The following is a 16,216-nucleotide window of genomic DNA, read 5'->3' as shown; positions in this document are numbered from 1 at the left end:
ACAGTGTTTTCAATAAATGGTAATGTAAGAACTGGCTATCCATACAGAAAAACAAATTGATCTTGACCACTACCTTACAGTACACAGAAAAAAAAAAAAAAAATACCAGATGGAATAGAAATCTAAACGTGAAAAATAAAATACCACAGCTTTTAGAAAATATACGAAAATGTGTTACTGAAACTAAAGAGGCCACCTAATCCAAATTAAAGAATTTGGTTTTTTCCAAGTCAAATTGCTATTTTACATACATGCATACACATGTGTATATACATGGTACAAACCAATGCATCATTTTCTATCAAGTCTCTTTATTTTTCATCAAATCAAACTAAGTCATTACAACTTGAAATGTACAATATAAATTAGCCCACTGCCATTAATTCTGAATACATGAATAAAACTGATACCTACCACTATCTTAAGTTGAAGAAAATCAATATGTGTATTTCCCTATTTCAAAAGATTTCTTAAATGGGATCCATCGATATAGAGACTCATATACTTTTAAGTTTCAATCAAAAGTCTAATGACAATCTTTCAAGTTTATGTAATACATTCAGAACAATCAAAAAGCCCAATACTTCTTAGACTGTTCAACTTAATATACCACTAATTAAAATAGTTATGCAAAATAATTTGTGCTTTTTTTCCCTACCAATATGCATGTGTCTTTTTGTTTCTAACCACATTTCTCATAAATGGACTAACTGGTACCTACGGTCAGCATTTATCTAAAAAAATAAGCAATGTTAATTTAACAACAAGGAGTGGGTAAGGCCATTTTAGAGCTTTCCTTAAAAAGTACTAGTTTTAGATGCTTTTAAATAAAATTAATACAAGCAGACAGGGTTCAAAGGCTGAAGTCAGAGTGGAGGCAAAAACCTTTCTGACCCATGTTCTTCTTCATTATAATGGCAGAGACCAACAGGGACCAACAAATTTAATCCCACATCAACTGACAATAGCCACCCCCAGTGCTGTATTGAAAAGGATTCTGAGCCTGTGTCTGGGATAAATGGTGTTTTCAACTTGCTTATCTACGCTGGGAGGAGGATGGGTTCAGTGGAAGCACCATGAGTCATATACTTGACACTCTGCCACACTTTTCCTTTAGAGAAAATGGAAGATGGCCCATCACAACCAGTCAATTTTCAGCAACTAAAGCAGTGCTGCTCATCAGGCAGCTTGAAGCTACCCAAAGATCTCAACTGTTGATATTTTTTCTTTCTCTTCCCCATCCCTTCTACATAAACATGTGAAAATGTAAAAGACAGTCTGGCATAAGATGTGAAGATGAAAGACTGTTAAAGGAGGGCTTAAACTATGAGGAACACCATGAAAGAGCTGAGAGATTTCCAGCCTTTTTTTATTAAGAATTTACTAGCACAAAAGAAATCAAATGTACTAAGTTCCAGGTCCCAGGTCATAGGCACTAGAATCACAAAGAACAAAACAATTAGGAAGCTACAGAATGAATAAAAATCAGATGATCACCTGGTTGTTGAATTTTTTCCTTTATATTCTGTTGGAATGAAATTGAGTTCCATTAAAAAAAAAAAAAAAAAACCACAATGAAATGGAGTTTTAAGTGTTTTTCAGAATAGTAACATGTTTTTTTTTTTTTTTTTTTTCACTTTTGGCAATAAACTACAAAAAACATCAAAGACTTCCTAGGGAAAGCTAAAGCAAAGACAAAGACACAAGTAAACACATGCTGGCCGAGCCTCTGGCCAAGTGCATTTCGAGAGTCTAAGAGTTCCCTTGCCCAGTTACCTACCTGCACTCTCTGCAGAGATGCTGCTGTAAGGTGGAGGGGCGTCGCCTACAGCCTGTTCTGGCTCTCCAGGCTCTTCCTCATTCTGCAACTAAATAAACATTCCACATTTTAATCCAAGTATAAAGCCGATTAGACAGAGAAGACCCGAAAACTAGAAGAGCCCTTCTGGAAAATTATCTGGTAACATGTTTCAAAAGGCTTAAAATGTGTAACTGCTATACACAGTATTCTGCTCTCAGGAATTTATCCTAAAGAAATAGAGGCAAAGGGGCGCCTGGGTGGCTCAGTGGGTTAAGCCGCTGCCTTCAGCTCAGGTCATGATCTCAGGGTCCTGGGATCGAGTCCCGCATCGGGCTCTCTGCTCAGCAGGGAGCCTGCTTCCTCCTTCTCTCTGCCTGCCTCTCTGCCTACTTGTAATCTCTGTCAAATAAATAAATAAATCTTAAAAAAAAAAAAAAGAAAGAAATAGAGGCAAAAAAAGTAGATATAAAAGTTACTGCGGCAAAAAATAGAAACAACCTAAATTCTACCCACAGGGGACTTATTAAAGAAATTATAGTTCATCTCACAAAGGATCACTAAGCATCCATAAAAATGAAAATAAAGAAAATGAGATGACTTGAACAGATATTTATGCTGTATTGTTACACAAAAAAAGCAAAATTTACCAAATAGTATGTATAATATATTCTGGTTGTGATAGACCGATATGTGAAGGTCTAGAATGAGAGACATCTACAGTTACTCTAGCTGATACAATCATAGGGAATTTTATTTTGTTTATATGTGTATTTGAATTTTTTTTTAGTGAACATCTAGCACTTGTATAACTTTTTAAGTTGGAAAAATAATCCCATTATAATCTGCTAAAGATAAATCATAACAAACCAAGGTGTGCCACTATATTTAGTTTGCAGAGAAATTGAATCTTAAATAACTGAGACACTTACAAAAACATAAAATTCAACATAATTCTACATATATAACCTCTGTTAACAAATCTCCCTCTTTCCTATCTCAGCCATTTCTCCGTCAAATCTACAGCCCCAGTTACTTTAAATAACTCACACTGAAAAGTGCGTCTTTCTGCGACTGCCAGTCTGTATAGTCTACCCAACTCATCTTCACAGAACAAAAACATCTGATTTAACTTTTCTAGTGTGACAATTAACTACAACTCATTTAAAAAGGTTAATTGGGGGGTGTCTGGGTGGCTTAGGGGGTTGGGCCCCTGCCTTCGGCTCAGGTCGTGGTCCTGGGGTCCTGGGATGGAGCCCTGCGTTGCTCTCTGCTCAGCGGGGAGGCCGCTTCCCACCCACCCCACCCCACCCCAGCCTGCTGCTCTGCCTACTTGTGATCTCTGTCAAGTTAATAAAATCTGTAAAAAGAAAAAAAAGAAAGGTTAATTGGCTGAGAATGGGAGTCCATCTGTAAAGTAAGAAGAGTATTTATCGACATAAATAACTTGGGGGTCTGGGTCCTGCCATATGCCATCATAATACACAGAGCCACAAGAGCCGCTTGTAAAATACATACCTCCCTTAAACTTACTGCTACAGACAACTCTATCTTGAACTGAGACAGGAAGACAGAGAGCTAGACTTCCTGTAACATGAAGCAGAGCTCCCTAATTCCTTAAATTTTTAATTAACCATCTCAGTCTCTATCCCTATGCTATTCAAAATCAGAAACCAACAAAACTTTTCTGATGAACACTGCAATATACCGAATTTCAAAGGAATTCTTGTGCCAAATTATCATCAACATCTACCACCTGAGCACATTTTTCCGAACCCTAGAACTCTAATGCTAAACTTAGGGCACTCCCAAAAGAACTGTATTGTAACCTAAGATAAATTTCCTCTTAAAGAGGCATATAGTGCAAAATAGCTATAGTAAAGCCACATGTTCCTGGGACACCAAAGCAGTTAATTATTTAAATCGACTTCCTGGAGCCATGGTTCACTTGTAATTCTTTCAACATTATAAGAAGCTCTAGACAGGGTGTTCTCAGCCTACTCCCACCTAACCACTCTTGTGCTCTGAGAATGTCACAGAAGAGTTAGCAGCAAAAACAAAGGCAAATACGGACTTTGTAAGAATCCTACCTCAATATACTGCAGCCAGTCATGTTCTTTAAACCAGCCTGGAATTTTTGACCCATTTTAGATTTCCTGAGCTTGGTCAAATAATCATTTTACCTCTGCATAATTTAGGGTTTAGAAAGGAAGTGTGACAATTCTGAGAAATACCGAAGTCCAGAGAATAAAGAGGTCTTATGTACCAGCATCTATGAGATAGGTTGCCTGTCTCCTAGCAACCTGGAGATGTGCAATTTGATCATCCCACGCCAAGGTAAGAGATAACAAAGCAAGAAATTCCAACTGTCTCAGAAACCCTCATTTTTTCTTCGGTGAGGGAAAAAACATTTCCAGGTCAAGTTTTTTCCCTTCATTAAACTTCAACACTTTAGAATCATGTACTATTTCTAACTGAAAACAAAAACAAAGATGATTTAAAAACAACAACAACAACACCCACTATGATTCTGGAGGTTCCACATACTGGGATGATCCCAGGACCTCACTTTTACAGGCTTCCCAACAATTCCCTATTTTCTACATGCTGGTTATAAGTTTGGGCTCCACCAAGAAATGTGTTGAAATAAAATACTACCAGGTGGGAGAAAAAAGAAAGAAGCACTACCTGCAGCAAGTATCTAGTGACCACCACCCCTAAGCATACATCTTTTTACACTTGGGGGCCATCTATGGCCATTAATTTGGCTTTGCCCACCAAACAAATCAGGTACTCATTAACAAGGCTGGGGGCAGGGGGCTGGCAGAAATGCACACCAGAACTACAGTGGGACATATCTATCTCTAAGGTTATAAAGTTGGTTACTTGAATTCAAAATGTAATTTCAATGTTCCCTTTTCTGTCCCTGGGAATCTTTCCTGTGCAGTCCTCCTGCCACATCTCTGAGGCTCAGGCTCTCTCCTGAGACTCTCTCAGAGAAATAGGACCATTGTCACTTTGGGGCTGGTGTTGGAAAGATGCCCAGCCTCTCCTGTCAAGAAGGTCGGTGGGAGCATGAGTCCAACCTGTTACAGAATCCTGGTTGTAGGGGACAGTGTGAGAGGCAGGGATGGAAAGAGGTGAGAACTGCTGCTCTCTCCCTGCTGTGGTCTTAGCTGTGGTAGGTGGGGAGAATCCTTTGATTTTATCTACGACATAATAAATACCCACTGGGGACTGATTTCTTTTCTGCCATTTAACTTCTCTTAACCATTCTGATCAACTTCACTTATCTCTAAGTAAGATTTAAATGGGATTTTTTTTCAAAATAGTAATTAATTACACAATTACCTATGCATGCCATATAAAGTACTGAGTTTAGTATAAAATCACCTAAAATTACCCAGGTCTCCATCCCTGAAATAGGAATAACCCAATCATCTGAAAATCTGTCTGACCTTTCTCTTCACCACACCCCCACCGTGCTTTCACCCCTACTTTCCTGATTACTGATGTTCCATTCTACACTCGAAGTAGACCCCGTCACGGCTCTCTAGAAGAACCCTAAAACCCTCCCACTTTTCAACTTTGCATATCACAATCTGCTATGGTACCTCTTGGCCTTGATCACCTCCAATTTTTTTTTATTATTATTATTTACCTACAAACAGATGTTAATAAGTCTTGTCCTCTAGATTTAGCCAGTGAAAGACAGCACATCTAAAATAAAGGATGTTACTCCTTACTACATTCCTCTGTGTCCTATCAACACTGTTGCTATTAGAATCAAATACATGACGTTTTACCTAAACAACAGTTTAATGAATCTCCCATACAGAAATCATACATAGTTCTAGTTCTAATAAAAGCAAACTAGATTTTAGTAAGTTTAAGGACACTTATACCCTGCAGGTTTAAATTCTTAACTTTGAGTTCCCACCCCAACAAGAAGGCCTCATCACTCCTCTGTCCTAAGTAGTTCTAAAGATGGTCTTCCATTTGGAAATGAGCTGTTTTTAATCAAGAACAGAGCCAGGACTAGGATTAGGCCTAAATTAAGGGCTAACATTTACAACTGTTGGATGGCAGGACCTAAGGCTCTTAAAAGTCATTCTTGGATTCTATTTACTAAGAGTGGGAGAACAAACAAAAAATCCATAAAGCGTTATACATGACAAGAGGTACCAAAACATACCTCATAATTCACACAAACACAACAAGCATGTGGAAAATAATGCTGAACTATCCAATAAATCCATAAAGTTACAAGTATTCACACCATTCATTTTTTTTCTTGGTTGGGTCCCATTTAAACAGCTGGAGATCATGTAAATTTTAAATCCCTTCTTTAGTTATTAACAGTAAGTCTCAAAAAAATCCTGGGTAGATGCCTGAACTCTTGCTTTAAATGTTATTTACCACTTATAATTTTAGAGTTAAATCCTAAATCTTTTACCTTATAATGCAATTTTTAAACCTCTCATTACCAACCCACTACTTCTGTATACTCTTTAAATCCCACCAAATGAGACAGTATAATTACCAGAAAGTAAACACACACATTTCCTTAGGTTAACAACCAAGTGTGCATTTTACTCTCATTCAGAAATAACCAGTCTGTGAGGACTGTGTATTTTCTTTTCTTTTTTTTTTAAATAGTAACCTTTATTTTATGGGGCTTTTTTTTTTTTTTAAGACTTTATTTATTTGACAGAGAGAGAGAGAGGGGGCACAAGCAGAGGGAACAGCAGGCAGAGGGAGAGGGAGAGGAAGAGGGAGAAGCAGGCTCCCCACTGAGCACAGAGCCTGACGCAGGGCTCAATTCCAAGACCCTAGGATCAAGACCTGAGCCAAAGGCAGACACTTAAACAACTCAACCACCTAGATGCCCTGAGAACTGTATATTTTCTATTGTATATAACCTGAAGGTTTTTAATTGTATACTGAATATAAATTGTGTTATTCTAACATCACCAAATTCTTTACATTCAAGGACAATTCTCTATTATATTGCTTTTAATTAGAGGATGACATTTAAAATAAGGTAAATAATTCTGACAGAGAGAAACTCACCAATTAAAAAAAAAAATCTAATTTTAAAAGGGCAGGGATGCCTGGGTGGCTCAGTCAGTTAAGCCGCTGCCTTCGGCTCAGGTCATGATCCCAGGGTCCTGGGATTGAGTCCTACATCAGGCTCCTTTTCTCTCTCTGCCTCGGCCTGCCACTCTGCCTGCTTGTGCGTGTGCTTGCTCTCTCTCTTTCTTGTTCTCTCTCCCTGACAAATAAATAAATAATCTTTTTAAAAAAAAATTTTTTTTAAAAATGGGCAAGAGGGGCACCTGGGTGGCTCAGTCAGTTAAGGGTCTGCCTTCCACTCAGGTCATGATCTCAGGGTCCTGGGATCGAGGCTGTGGCAGGCTCCCTGCTCAGTGGGGAGTCTGTTTTTCCCTCTCACTCTGTGCTCTCTCTCTTGCTTGCTCCTCAAATAAATTTTAAAAATCTTAAAAATAAAAATGGGTGAAGAATTTTAATAGACATTTCTCTAAAGAAGATATACAAATGGGCAGCATACACAAGATGTTCAACATCAGCAGTCACAGCAGAAAGGCAAAATCAAACCAAGAGATATCACTTCAAACCCTCTAATATGGCCATAAGAAAATTAAAAAGGAGTATGTTTTTGAGTATGCAGAGAAATTGGAACTCTCACACACTGCCAGCAGGAATATAAGATTGCGACTGCGGAAAAGTTTGGCAGTTTCTCAAAAACAAGTTAAACAGAGAGTTATAAAAAGATCCAGCAATTCCACTCCTAAGTATATATTCGAGAGAAGTGAAAACATAGTTTCATGGAAAAACTTGCATGCAAATGTTCATGGCAACATTACTTATAATAGTCAAAATGTTCATCAACTGATGAATGGATAAACAAAATATGGTATAACCATACAAAAGGATGGCTAAGAATAATCCATTCTATAAAAAAAAGGGGGGGGGGGATGAAGTACCAATACATACTCCATTGTAGATGAAGCTTGAAAGCAATATGCTAAGTGAAAGAACCCAGTCACAAAAGACCATATATTTTATGATTCCATTTATATAAAATAACCAGAAACAGCAAATCCAAGAGATACAGAAAGACAGGTAGTCGCCAGGTGCTGGGGAAGGGAGGAGGAGAGAGTAACTGACTGCTAAAGGATCCGGGTTTCTTTTGGGGTAATAAAAATGTTCCGCCGTTAATATAGTAGTAATGGTTCCAAACCTCATGAATACAGTAAAAATTACTACAGTAAAAATTACTAAATTGCTAATTACTAAATTAGCACTTTTTTAAAAGGGTGAATTTCATGGTATGTGAATTATATCTCAAAAAAAGCATTTTCTAATTTTGAAAACATAAACCTAGATTATGTGAATTTTAGTTAAAATGAAACTGAAGAGAGGCACCTGGGTAGTGCTTAGTCAGGTGTGGGATTCCTTTTTTTTTTTAAATTTATTTGACAGATAGAGATCACAAGTAGGCAGAGAGGCAGGCAGAGGCGGGGCGGAGGGTGGGTGGAAAGCAGGCTCTCCGCCGAGCAGAGAGCCCGACGTGGGGCTCGATCCCAAGACCCTGGGATCATGACCCAAGCCAAAGGCAGAGGCTTTAACCCACTGAGCCACCCAGGCGCCCCAGGTGTGGGACTCTTGATCTCATCTCCGGTCTTGATCTCAGGATCTCCAGTTCAGGCCCTGTGTTGGGCTCCATGCTGGGCGTGGAGCCTACTTCAAAAAACAAACAACACACCAAAAAACTCAAACAAACAAATGGAAGAGCACTCTGCATATCCACTCCTGGGCTCTTGTGTCAGTGTATCCTTCCACCCTTGGCAGTGGCAGGACGCCACCACCACCAGGCCCGCCAATGCAACAACCAGATCATCACCAAGTTCTGGGAGGTCATCAGACTAGCAGGGCAGTGACATTACAGGCACTTACCACCATAACATCGACCTGCAGCTGGAGTGGATAAATCTGTACTACCACCAGGCCAATGGTGGCAAGTACACTTCACACGCTGTGCTCGTGGGCCTGGAGCTGGGCACCACAGACTGTGCACTGGGACCCTCTGGGCAAATCTTCAGTCCAGACAACTTTGTCTTACGTCAAAGTGATGCTGGGAACACCTGGGCCAAGGCACACTACACAGAAGGTACAGGGCTGGTTGCCTGGGTGCTGGATATAATGAAGAAGGAAGCTGAAAGCTGTGACTGAGTACAAGGCTTCCAGCGAACCCATCCCTGGGTTGAGGGCCTGGGTCTGGGATGGGTACCCTCCCCATCCGCAAGATCTCGGAGGAGCACTGAGACAGGATCATGAACACATTCAGTGGTAGAATCCTACAAGGTCACCCTCCCAGTCCAACAGCTGGTAAAAAAAAACACAGATGAAACCTACTGCATTGATAATGAGACCCCTATAACATCTGCTTCAGAACCCTAAAATCAACCACACCCACCAATCGGGACCTCAACTGCCTGGTGTCAGCCATCATGAATGGAGTCACCACCTGCCTGGGCTTTCCTGGCCAGCTCAATGCTGACCTGTTCACGCTAGCTGTCAACATGGTTCTCTTTCCTCACCTGCACTTCTTCATGCCCAGCTTCACCCCCATGACCAGTGGAGGCAGCCACAGTACTAGGCCCTGACGGTGCCAGACCTCACCCAGCAGATATCTGATGCCAAGAACAAGATGGCAGCCTGTGACCCCTGCCACAGCCACTCCCTGACTGTGGCCCCAGGGTCCGAGGGCTCCATGAAGGTGGATGAACAGATAATTTTTAACATCCCAAACAAGAAGAGCAGCAACTTGGTGGAGTGGATCCCCAACCACAGAAGAATCAGCTGGGACATCCCACCCCACGAGAATGTCTGCCACCTTCATCAGCAATAGCACGGCCACTCAGGCGCTGTTCAAGCATATCTCAGAGCAGTTCACAGCCAAGCTCTGGTGCAAGCCCTCTCTGCACTGGTACACGGGCAAGGCATGGATGAGATGGAATTTACCAAGGCTGAGAGCAACAAAAATGACCTGGTGTCTGACTACCAGCAGGACCAGGACACCACAGCCAAGGAGGAGGGTGAGTCTGAGCAGGAGGCAGAGAAAGAGGTGGCCTAGAGCTGCTAGCCAGTAAAGCACAGAAGCTGTGTGAGCTCTTTAGCCATGTCTCTGTGCACACTTGCTCATGTTCCTATTGTGACGTTGCACACTGTGCAAGACGTTACCTTTAAAGCATTTTTATGGGGGGTGGGAACCCCGAAAATTTACTGCTCCAAATCATCATTCTCTTGCTAAATCAATGTCTATGCCCCTTAATGTGAGAGAATGGTCTTCATCCCACCAGTATCCTTAGGGCTTAACTTGGAACACTACTTGCAAATGGACAAAAATAAGGAAAAATAATACACTGAATTGCAAACTAATTCCAGTAAAAAAAAAAAAAAAGAAAAATCCTTCATATTCTCCCCTACTGATGAGAAGAATATTAGGATCCAGAAATCAAAACAGTTTGGCTAACGACCTATTTTAAAAGCTGAGCATAGCATATTAATTTAAATTTTTCTACTTCAAAAGCTTCCCTAAAGATAATTTTTAAAATAAACCACCAGAATTAGGCTTTCCCCAACAATATGTCTCCTGTCAGAAGAAAAAATTAAATGCAAATCCTCTTAATACTAAAATGAAAACACGATTAAAAGTCAAAATTCACCAAAACAAAAGAAATCAGAATAATGCCTTAAAAAGTCAATGCAGTAACAGATGAAAAGAAAACTCTAATACCACAGCAAATCCCCTTAGAAAAGGCCATCAGTTTATAAAGCTTTTTCAAGATTTTTGTGGTTACCACAGTTAAACACATAAACACAATTGATGAATAAAATTTGGTTTGGAAGGAGAAAAATACTTGCAGTATTTATTTTAATCCTTAGAAATGAGAGTAAATGCTATAAACTATGATTACCAACCTGATGTGTTTTCTTACTTCTTCACCTGAGATCCAAGTAACAAGGAATACCATCCAGAGAGAGAAGAGGAAGGCAAGATAGTAGCCACTCATCTCCAACTTCAATTTTCCTAAGCCAAGGTGCTCAGAGAAATCACTCCACCACAGATTAACTAAATGACCCAACCATGGCTATGAGAGCAGCACTGTGAGATTTTTGGGTGGGACCAGAAAACTGTCATCAACCTGCCAACTCCCAGGGATCCATGCACTATGTTCAAGTATTTCCACCACTGACAGCTTCACCAAGACAGCGTCAAGTAAATGATGCCTAGTGTTTTCTAGTACTTAACTTCATCAAAATCTATAACCGAGAGCCTTCAAAGTTAATGATAAGCCCCCCCACCCTCCCTAGGTTTCATAATTTTATAAAGATTGGGGAAATAAGAGGGGTAATCATGCAACGTTTTCAGATAGGTCTTTCTGCCTCTGAACGTACCTTTTGAGAAGCAGCAACTATTTACTAACCAATCCATGTCCTCAGTAACATTCTGAGTGAGTCCTACCTCTTCTCCACTTCGTGATTCCTTAAGAAAACTCAGACTTCAGAGCTCTAGGGCCTACTTGGAGAAGTAATTTAAAGTCCTAGCAAAGACAAGTTGAAATGGACTTGGCTTGTTCTGCCACCTTTTAACAGGATGGTAGAAACCATTTATCTTTTGTTCAGAGAATAAACATAAAAATAGTAGCTAGACAGACTCACTTTTAAATAATTTATATATATAAAATCTAGTCCATAATTTAAATACAAGAGTGGTAAATATTGCTTGTGGTGTTTTTTTTTAAAAAAACAAAACAAAACCCTGTATGTTGTATTCATCTAAGATACGTTAATGCTATAAAATACCAACATGGAAGCAAAACAACCTCCTAATTATTCACCACTTAAAATGCTATATTAAGCAATGCTTTCTGGGGAATTTAGAAAAAAGGAAGTTGTCCCAACAGAACATGGGCTACGATTCTTTTAGACTTCAAGAACAAGTCCAATTTCCAGACTTGGCATAAAGAACAGTTCTAGCCTCTACTAAGATTTTACACATACACATATACTTAATACATATACATGTGTATATATAAAAATGTATCTATTAAGATACACACATTAAGGATATGTATAACACACATACATATGTCTCCCCAAATCCTAACTTGTAGAACAATTATATAAGGTAATATTAAAATTACAAAAGAACTCAACCCTTTTAAATCAGTCCAATCCCAAGTTATTATTAAAACTACATGCCGGGTGCCTGGGTGGCTCAGTTGGTTGGGCCACTGCCTTCGGCTCAGGTCATGGTCCCAGGGTGCTGGGATCGAGCCCTGCGTCGGGCTCTCTGCTCGGCGGGGAGCCTGCTTCAACCCTTCTCTCTCTCTCTGCCTGCCTCTCTGCCTACTTGTGATCTCTATTTGTCAGGTAAATAAACAAAATCTTTAAAAAAATAAAAATAAAAAAAGTAAAACTACATGCCTATCAGGGTGCCTGGGTGGCTCAGTTGGTTAAGTGACCAACTCTTGGTTCCAGCTCAGGTGGTGACCTCAGCATCATGGGATCAAGCCCCACATTGGGCTTCACGCTCAGTGTGGAGTCTGCTTGAGATTCTCTCTCTCACTGCTCATGCTTTCACACTCTTCCTCTTTCTCTCAAAAACAAAAACAACCCCAAAAAACAAAAACCTACATGTCTATCTAGTAATATATTTAGAATAGTTTGATTTCTACAACTTTTCTGAAAACAGCTAAACCACACGGAGTACTTAAACTGTAAACACAACTGGGACACCTGGCTGGCTCAGTTCGTAAGAGTATGAGACTCTTGATCTCAGTCAGGGTTGTGAGTTTGAGCCACACAATGGGTATAGAGATTACTTAAACTTTTTTTTTTTTTTTTAGAGATTTTATTTATTATCAGAGAGAGAGGGAGAGAGTACAAGCAGGGGGAACAACAGGCAGAAGGAGAAGCAGGCTCCCTGCCAAGCAAGGAGCCCGATGTGGGACTTGATCCCAGGACCCTAGAATCATGACCTGAGCCGAAGGCAGGTGCCGAACTGACTGAGCCACCCAGGTGCCCCTAAACTTAAATAAATAAATAAATAAATAAAATGTAAACACTATTAATTAGATATGTGACCTAGAGGAGTATAATCAAATGTAAATATATTGTGATTCAAGCTTTCCATTCTCTCCATTGCTTTTTCTTCTGCCATAGCCCACAACTTTTCTCAGAGATAGTCAGAAATTTGAGTATTTCATTCAAAAAAATTTTATCAGGCACTAACGCATGCCAGCATGATGTCAATTTTTGATTATTTTTCCTTTAATGCTCTTGAAAGAACATTTCCATTTTTTCCATCAACTAGAAGACTGGTTGTTAGCAGAAGCCATAATAATACTATTTAGGCTAATGATTTTGGATATTAAAAAGTTAATTTGATATTTATTAAATGTTGCTTTATGTAAAATTATTAAGATCAAGATCTGTCAACAAGGACAAAATAACTGTTTCATTAAATCTGTTGACAGAAGCACTATTCTTCTATCTCATTATACTAAAATAACAACAGAAGTCATTTCTTAGGTACAGTACCTGGTTTGTTCCAAGCTATACTTGTTTTGTGTATGTCAATATTCTCTACCCTATGATTATCTTCGTGCTTGGGTCATCACAGGGGACAGCATATTTTTATCAGCAATTTCCTACAGAAGTAGGAGATATCCATCTTACTGCTGTTCTTCAAAAGGAGACTATCAGGGATGCCTGGGTGGCTCAGTCGGTTAAGCGCTGCCTTTGGCTCAGGTCACCAGGATTCTGGGATCCAGTCCCACATTGGACTTCTTTTTTTAAAGATTTTTTTTTTTTTTTTTTTTCATCTGACCGAGAGAGATCATAAGTAGGCAGAGAGGCAGGCAGAGAGAGGGGGAAGCAGGCTCCCTGCTGAGCAGAGAGCCCGATGCGGAGCTTATCCCAGGATGCTGGGATCAACGACCCGAGCCTAAGGCAGAGGCCTCAACCCACTGAGCCACCTAGCTACCCCCCCATATGGGACTTCTTGCTCAGCGGGGAGCCTGCTTCTCCCCTCTGCCTGCAGCTCTCTGTACTTCTGCTCTCTCTGACAAATAAATAGTTTCTTTCTTTATGGTTAGCTGTTTTATGTCTAAGGACATGAAGATGTCCACCAACATGTGCTTCTCATATTAAGAACTCCGACACCATTAAGAGAATGAACTTTCCCCAGAGTGGAGAAAAGATATATTTTTCAGACTAAAGACTCATAACCAGCATATATAAAGAACTTCTTTAAAAAAAAAAAAAAAAAAAAAACAGTAAGGAAGAAGGGGAAAAAAAGAAAAAGGAAACCACCAGACTAAAACATAGGCAGAAGACCTGAATAGACATTTCACAAGTTACCAGATGGCCAATAAACTTATTAAAAAGGGTTCCATTTCATTAGTCAGCACAGAGATGCAAACTAAAACCACAGATGATATTTTAAAAGCAGAAAATACCAAATGCTGATGAAGGTATATAATGACAACAACTCTCAAACTGGAATTGTAAATTTCTGCAACCACTTTATTTTTTTAAAGATTTTATTCATTTAGTTGACAGAGGGATATAGCAAGAGAAGGAGCACAAGCAGGGGGAGTGGGAGAGGGAGAAGGAAACCTCCTGCCAAGCAGGGAGCCCAATGTAGGGCTCAACCCTAGGACCCTGGGACCATGACCTGGGCCGAAGGCAGACGCTTAACAAATGAGCCACCCAGATGCCCCATGTACAATCACTTTAGAAAACTGCTCAGCATTTATTAAAGATGAATTTATAAATACTCTATGGCCCCACAATTCCATTCTAGTTACATATCCAACAGAAACACATGTTCACCAAAAGACACACCAGGATGTTTAAAGCAACACTATTAATTAAACTGGAAACTACCTAAATGCCCATCAACAACAGCAGAATGAATAACTAATTTTGTGGTATCTCCATATGATAGATTACTACACAGCAATGTGAATAAATAAACTACAACAATATACAATGCATGGGTGAATCTCACCAAAAAAATGCTGAGCAGAAGAAGCCAGAAACAAGAGCATTCACTGTATGATTATATTTACACAAAGATCAAAGCTAGATGAACCTCATATTCCCCAGTGGTTACCCTGGGGAAGGCATAACTGGAAGGGCAGGTGAAGGAGGCTTTTCTGAGTGCTGGTCATTTTGTTTCTTGACCTGGGTACTAGTCAGAAGTACATGTCCAACTTTTGAATATTCACTAAGCTGCGCATCTATGATTTTTGTTGGTTCTGTACATAAATTACACTTCACTAACAATTCAGGAAGAGGAGAAAAGGAGACTGGAAGAGTATTGGTGACACACAGGGACGTTTGCATGCTGCATCACTGTCTTCACCTCAACACACAACAGTGAGTGGCCCAGCAGGTTACCTTATTAGCATGTGCTGACTCAAGCAGGCACGGAGGTGTAGCTTTAACAGAAATCTACCTGAAGAAACAAGGGTGGCTTATCTTAATGCCGTCTTAACCTACCAGTTCACACTTACCTCGAGTATTCACCTAACTTTACAAATCATCAAATCCCTGTACAGGCAAGACATGTAGCCCCATGCAGATGAGTGCCGACTCTGTGGGACAGTGATGAGGGTCCATGAGTGAGCATTAGCAGCAGGTGGCATCCCTAGGACTACTTAACACCAAGAATACATCAACATGAAGAAAACGGATGAGAAACTAGGCTTTACAAAGCAACAGAAACAAAGCTTACTCTTTCTTACTGACTGGTCTGAAAGCAAGGAGGGGTGAGAACCCCCCCCCCCCCCATAAAAACCAACTTTCAGAAGACTGCTGTGACCTGATTATAAACTCATAGTTACTTGATTTATGAGCAGGCTTTATAAACTTATGTATTACATGTATTCCTTGTGTATATATCATGTATTTCATAACAAAAATTAAAAGAACATTATGATTCTATCATTACCAATTTTCAAATAAATGGCAACAAAAGCTTAAGAAGCACAAAGGAGGGACGCCTGGGTGGCTCAGTTGGTTAAGCAGCTGCCTTCAGCTCAGGTCAAGATCCCTAAGTGTACTGGGATGGAGTTCCACATTGGGCTCCTTGCTCGGCAGGGAGCCTGCTTCTCCCTCTGACTCTGCCTGACACTCTGCCTGCTATTCTGTCTGCCTGTGCTCTCTCTCTCTCCGACAAATAAATAAATAAAATCTTAGAAAAAAAAAAAAAAAGCACAAATGAGAAACAGACATCTTCAACCTTTATCTCCTGAGAAACAACAAACATTTAACATTTAGTATTCAACCAATAACACTTAGCATAGTACACTAGGT

General features: G+C 39.9%; 1 protein-coding gene and 1 pseudogene across 1 annotated transcript in view; one reads left to right on the top strand and one right to left on the bottom strand.

Annotated features, from left to right (window-relative positions):
- The window catches only part of NDFIP1 (Nedd4 family interacting protein 1), a 56,184-nt gene that overhangs the window by 20,219 nt on the left and 19,749 nt on the right, over window positions 1–16,216 (bottom strand). The window contains exon 2 of the mRNA XM_059417809.1: window positions 1,781–1,868. Coding sequence (XP_059273792.1) covers window positions 1,781–1,868 — 88 coding nt within the window. The remainder of the gene's footprint in view (window positions 1–1,780; window positions 1,869–16,216) is intronic.
- LOC132027896 (tubulin beta-4B chain-like) lies at window positions 9,026–9,959 on the top strand (annotated as a pseudogene).

Source organism: Mustela nigripes, chromosome 12, assembly GCF_022355385.1.
Source record: "Mustela nigripes isolate SB6536 chromosome 12, MUSNIG.SB6536, whole genome shotgun sequence".
NCBI lineage: Eukaryota > Metazoa > Chordata > Mammalia > Carnivora > Mustelidae > Mustela > Mustela nigripes.
This window is presented reverse-complemented; position numbering and strand designations above follow the sequence as displayed.